The sequence below is a fragment of the Ovis canadensis genome, chromosome 7, assembly GCF_042477335.2.
Source record: "Ovis canadensis isolate MfBH-ARS-UI-01 breed Bighorn chromosome 7, ARS-UI_OviCan_v2, whole genome shotgun sequence".
NCBI lineage: Eukaryota > Metazoa > Chordata > Mammalia > Artiodactyla > Bovidae > Ovis > Ovis canadensis.
The window spans coordinates 53780044-53786265 of record NC_091251.1 but is presented as its reverse complement, the minus strand read 5'-3'; the positions used below and the strand labels follow the sequence as shown (position 1 = coordinate 53786265).

Sequence of the window (6222 nt, the reverse complement as noted above, 5' to 3'; positions counted from 1 at the left end):
CTGTCCATGGGATTCTCCAGGCAAGATTACTGAAATGAGTTGCCATACCCTTCTCCAGGGATCTTGTTGACCCAAGGATCAAACTCTCATCTGAATAGTACTATCTTTTAATAAGGAAGTAAAATTTGTAATGAAAAACATTTCAACAATGAAAATTCCAGGTGACTCTACTAGCAAATTCTACCAAATGTTTAAGACCTAAATAATACCAATTATTTCTCCATAAGACAAAGAAACACTTACCAACTCATATAAGATCAGCATTACCTTGATACCCAAACAGACAAAAACATGAAAATAAAATGATAGATATCTCTCAGAAACAAGGTAAAAATTCTTAATAAAATATTATTAGTAAACTCCAGGAAGGCATCAAAGTGATAGAACACTATAACCAAGCTTGTTTTATCCCAGGAACATAAGGTTGATCCAACATTTTAAAATCAAAGTAATTCACTATATCAAGAGACTAAGCAAGAAAAATCATATTATTATTTCAATAGACACAGAAAAGTATTTGACAGAATTCACCATACATTCATTATTAAAACAAAACAAACAAAAAACACCTTTCAGCCAACTGCAATTTTTCCCAGTCTAATAAATAGCTTCTCTATTAGTTCTTTACTGCTGTGTAACAGCCCCCAAACATATATACCAAACAATTATTGTCGCACAGTTTCTGGAGGTTAGGAATCTGGATATAACTTAGCTGGTGCCTCTAAACCAAAACCTCTCACAAAAGTGAATTTACATTGTCTGCTGGGGCTACAATGTCATCTGTAGGCTCACTGGAGTGGGGATGGTGGTAGGGAGATCCACTTCCAAGCTCATTCACAAGATGGTTGGCAGGATCCCTATCCTCACAGAATGCTGGATTGAGTGCCTACTGTCTTCTTGGCTGTTGGTCTCCTCAATTCCTTGCCATAGGGTGGTTCACAGCATGGCATCTGGATTCCCTCAGAGGAAGTGAGTGAGCGAGTACAAGAGAAAACTCAAGGCAGAAGTCATTGTCTGTTTGTAACCTAATCTCAGAAATGATATGCCGTTACTTTAAACGTATTTTATTCCTTAGAAGCGAGTCACCAGATCAAGCCTACATTGAATGGAAGGGCATGAATACCATGAGGCAGAGATCACTGAGGGCATCTTAGAGACTGCCTACAAAGAAACCTAGTACAAGATCCTTAGTGGTGCAAGATTGAATGTTTTCATCTTAAGATCAGCAGTAGGCACACATGCTCTCACCACACCTATTTGACATCACACCAGAGGATGTACTAAGTGCAATAAGGCAAGGAAAAGAAATAAGAAGCATACCACTTAGGAAGAACAAAAATCGTCCCTATTCGGAGATGACATGGTTGTCTACAGAGAAAACCTCAAGGAATTTACAAAAATCTTCTGGAACTTTTAAGTGAGAAAACAGATGACAAATTAGCATATGAAAAACTGTTCAATGTTAGTCATTAGGGAAATGCAAATTAAAACCACAAGAGACCATTACCCATCTTTTAGAATGACTGAATCAAAAGAAGTGAATACCAAGTGTTGGCAAAGATGCGGAATAATTGGGACATTGCTGGCAGGAATGTAAAATGGTACAGTCACTTTGGAAAACATTTGGCAGTCACTTACAGTAATATATACTTAACATATGACCCAGCAGTACTCCTCCTATGCATTATTTTCTCAAGAGAAGTGAAAACATATGTTCACACAAAAGACCATACACTAATATTTATAGTGGTTTGGTTTATAACCACCAAAACTGGAAACAACTCAAATGTTCAGTTGGGAATGGATAAACAATATCCATACAATGGACTGCTACTCAGTAATAAAAAGGAAGGAACTAGAGATAAATGCAACAACATGGATGAATCTCAAATATATTAAGTGAAAGAAGCTTAGCCTCAAAAGGCTATATAATATATAATTCCATTTATATGACATGCTGGAAGAGGCATAACTATAGAGACAGAAAACACAATTTGAAAACAACTTTGGGGGAGTTCACAGACTACCTCTAGCCCATCCCTGGACCCCATCCATATGCCACTCCATTTTCAAGGCAGCCACCAAACTCTCTCCTCCTAACTGCAGCTCCTTCCTGAGCCCTATCCAGATACACATTCAGTGACATTCTGCTTGGCACAGGATTGGTCCCCATTTCATAGACATATGAAAATATTCTCTCTTCAGTTATTGCTTCCAGGGCAACATCCATCTTGATCCTGGGCATATGGAATGGAAAAGATGATAAAGTACTGAGGCAATCTGCCCAGGGGCAAGTTACCATATTTTGAGATTTCCCCCAGGTCCATTCATTTTCCTTCACTGTGCTCAGACCAGAGCGAGTAGGAGCCAGCTGGGAGAAGGATGTAAATAAGGAATGTAAGGCAAGGCAGGCTCTGTGAGCCTCCATCTCCCAAGTTATAAGCCCAGCTCTAGTGGAACCGTCCCCCACCTCCAGGGCCCTGCCAGCCTGTGGGAAGGAAGTGTAGACGGTTTCAGTCATCATACTGCCACCATTCTTCCACTTTTCGTCGACCCCTTTCTCTCACTCATTCATTCGTCACCGGCTGCTAGAGCACTGACCAGGACAGACACAGAGGCTGCCCTCAAGGCGTCTGCAGTCCCGCAATAGGAGGTCACAGTTATCACCCCGTGTGGTACAGGCTGCGAGGGAAGTGGGAGTGGGGCGAGGGCGGGGGGGGTGCGGCTCCCAGCGCAGGCGTCTTTGCAGCAGACTGCCAGAGCTGCGTTTTCCACGACCTGCTGGAGTTTGCAGTCTTGCAGGCCTCCTCTCCCGGGGCAAAAGGCCACGCACAGCTCCTCCCGGGTCCCGAGGGCCGCCCGCCCGGGCCTCTCGCCGCACCTAGGACGGCGGCCGGGTCTAGGAGGGACGCGTATGGGCGCGGCGGCCCCGCCCTGGCCAGCCTAGGGCGGAGGCCGGTTCCCATAGGGATCGCGGGCTGGCGGGCTGCGACAGAGCCGGGCCAGAGTCGGCGAGGCTGGAGCGAGGCCGGCGGGGCAGCCGCGGCGCCGTGAGTCCCGGGCGGGGAGGGAGGCGCGGGCCAGGCCGCCACGTGGCGCCGCACGAGGCTGCGCGGCGCCGGCCAGAGCTCCGGTGGGAAGCGGGGGCGACGTAGCGGGGTCTCCCCCTGGGCCCGCGCGGCGGCAGGACGGCGTTGCCCTGCTCCCTGCGGGGCTCGGGGCCCTACCTCGCAGGGCTCTCCCCTCCCGCCCCGCCCCGCCCCGCCGCCGCCCCCGCGGGGAGTCGGACGGTGTCTTCTTGCGGAAAGGAAACGAGACTCGATATTAGAACCGGGGAAGCCCTTAACCTTCTAGGTCCTCCAGCCAGCTCATGTGTCTTAGATCGGATGAACCTGACATTGAAAAGATAGTCTTACAACTCGGCTCGTTTTAGGATGACAGGTTACATTTTAACTTTCAGGGTATGCAACAGAGAATTAAACTTGAGTTACCAAAGGCAGCTGACTCCAGGCTATCGTCTTTGACCCAGTGGCCACGGCTGAGGGGCGAGGGTTTAAGGGACAGGGTCGATTCCTAATTGTGTAACAACTGCAGTCCTCTGTCTTAGGTCCTTGACAAAGACCCATCGTTGAGTGGGGCTGTTCATGCCAATATTTACTAAGCGACATTTTCAAACTATGTGAAGATCCATTTTAAGAATTTATTCATCAGTGATGGAGAAGTATGAAAAAATTGGGAAAATTGGTGAAGGATCCTATGGAGTTGTTTTCAAATGCCGAAACAGGGACACAGGTCAGATTGTGGCCATCAAGAGGTTTCTGGAATCAGAAGATGACCCTGTCATAAAGAAAATCGCCCTTCGAGAAATCCGCATGCTCAAGGTAATTTCTTTAAGGTGAATTTTCAGGAACTAAAAAGAAAAAAAAAATTAAAGTGAGTCATGTTATATGAAATAAATGCCTTGAGATGTGGTCACATCTTCCTTCACAGACTTTGGTCCTCAGTGATACGGATGGGGTGTCTGTGCACCAGTCACCAATTGTCTAATGAATTACAAAGTCATAGGTGTGGGGAAAGATGGTGTTCACTTTCAGACTTGCTGTGGGATATTTTATTTTTCTTCCCAGTAGCTTCTTTCGCATGTCATCTGTAGATCTGGTTCCTCAAGAGTCATCAACTTTAATAGCACAGGAACTTTCCACAACTCCAGTCTGCTGACTGTGCATGATTTTTACACTTCCAGGCTAGCGTCTGTTGATAGTCTGTGAAGAGAATTAATCATTCACCTGTTTTCAAACTCCCAGGAAGCTGACAGGTTCTCATTACACCTCGCATTGATCTACTGCTGAGCTTCATAATGTCTTTGTCTTGTCTCTAGAAGAAGGATTTTTCTGTAAGTGAAATGATTGCTTTTAAAATGTTCACTAGTTAGCTCTTGGAGACCATGATACTTGGAGGGGGTGAGTGTTTATTACAAGCTGAAAGTATCTTTTTCCTGAAATGGAAAAGGAAGAAAGACAGTATTTTTCCTTCATTTTTTTTATTTCTGTGAAGATGAACTCCAAATCCTGCCCTATGTAGAATGCGACCTGCAGTGAACACGGTGAAGGTTAACATTCAGCAAATTAACTTTGTCAGGTCTGGTTTTAAACAGGACCTAGGACTCTCCTGGTGGCTCAGATGGTAAAGCCTCTGTCTACAATGCGGGAGACCTGGGTTCGATCCCTGGGTCGGGAAGATCCCCTGGAGAAGGCGATGGCACCCCACTCCAGTACTCTTACCTGGAAAATCCCATGGACAGAGGAGCCTGGTAGGCTGCAGTCCATGGGGTCACAAAGAGTCGGACACGACTGACTGACTTCACTTTCACTTTCTGTGTTGAGTGTAACTGACTATCCAACAAGGGAAGAGCAGCCTCGTGGGGGCTGAGTGGAATATCTGGGGAGTCTCCTCTTACCTCTGCTTCTCCCTTTTCTCCAGGGCTCTCTAAATTCTTCTCTCCTGTGAATTAAGCGGATGGGGTTATTGCTGGACCCCAAATAGGAAGTAGCAGGCTTCAGATAAATTAAAACAGGAGAACAGGAAAACTTTCTCTCTTTAGGTCTAAGACATTTTTCCCAGCAGAATGTTTTCAGTTCGAGAAGACACTTCTGAAGCCCCCGTGCAGTGCTCCCTAGGGCAGCGTGAGAGAGCAGTGTTGGCGCATCTCCCTGGACTCCCTGCGCTCCCCACTCTCTACACAGGTAGAGGTTTCTCGCATGGTTTCTCTGGGGCCCATGGGCGTTTCTCACTTGCTTAGGCTTTCCCTAGAGGAGAAGGTGATCATTGAATTTCAACGGGGTTCATTTACTCCAAAGAAAAGCCAGTCTGTTTCTAGTGGAGAGATACTCTTTTTCTGATTCTGAAGGTCACCTGCGGATGCCTCTCTGAAGCCTGTTGCTATTCTTTAGCAATATGGTATTTACAAGTTTAGTCTCTGAATTAATTCGCTTTCTCTAGGAATGGGGGGCTCGCCTCAGATCTCTGTGTCAACCACTTGGCATGTAATGTACCTCCAATAAATGTTATTGTTGAACTGAAAAAAAGATGTTAACAAAATAAGCTCCTAGAAACTGTAGGTTGGGACTTTCCTGGTAGTCCAGTGATTCAGGCTCTGTGCTTCCACTGCAAGAGTTGGGGGTTCGATTCCTGGCCTGGGAACTAAGGTCCCATATGCCCTATGGCACAACCGAAAAAGAAAGGGAAGGTGTTGCCAATAAATTAGGAAGTCAGATGTGTTTTCTTGAATAACTGAATACTGATGTCCTCTGAAGGATAGGCGTGTATGCAGGACCCTGATTTCAACGCACACAACACTCCATTCCCCAAAATCAAGGGCACAGCTGTAGACTCCCCTGGTCTGTATGAGGTGATGGGACTAGATTATCAGTAGAGCCTGTCCCTTCAAGCCCTAACTTATCAGAATTCTTGATAGTCTTAAGACATAATGGGTGCTTAAATATTTGCTGAATAAATGAATTGAGGATTTGTTAAATCAAGTCATATTTTTCCCACATATTTATTCAGTAAATATTTATGGAGTCTCATTATACCTAAAATAATGTTTGCATTCAAGTGTACATCCTGTCTTACGGATGTATAACTGGTGGGAGATGAATTCTCCCTCAGCTCTCACTCCCAGTAGACTGAGTTCCTAGCGGGCAGGGCCTGTGTCATTCACCT

The 6222-nt window shown here is 45.6% G+C and overlaps 1 protein-coding gene across 2 annotated transcripts in view; it reads left to right on the top strand.

Moving 5' to 3' along the window:
- The first annotated feature begins 2701 nt into the window (after positions 1–2701).
- Positions 2702–6222, top strand: part of CDKL1 (cyclin dependent kinase like 1) — a 58309-nt gene continuing 54788 nt past the window's right edge. The window contains exons 1-2 of one of the 2 annotated variants that reach the window (XM_069596164.1): positions 2702–3050; positions 3595–3881. In XM_069596164.1, the coding sequence (XP_069452265.1) occupies positions 3714–3881 (168 nt within the window). In that variant the 5' untranslated portion in view covers positions 2702–3050; positions 3595–3713. The remainder of the gene's footprint in view (positions 3051–3594; positions 3882–6222) is intronic. The other variant, XM_069596163.1, reaches the window with a different exon arrangement.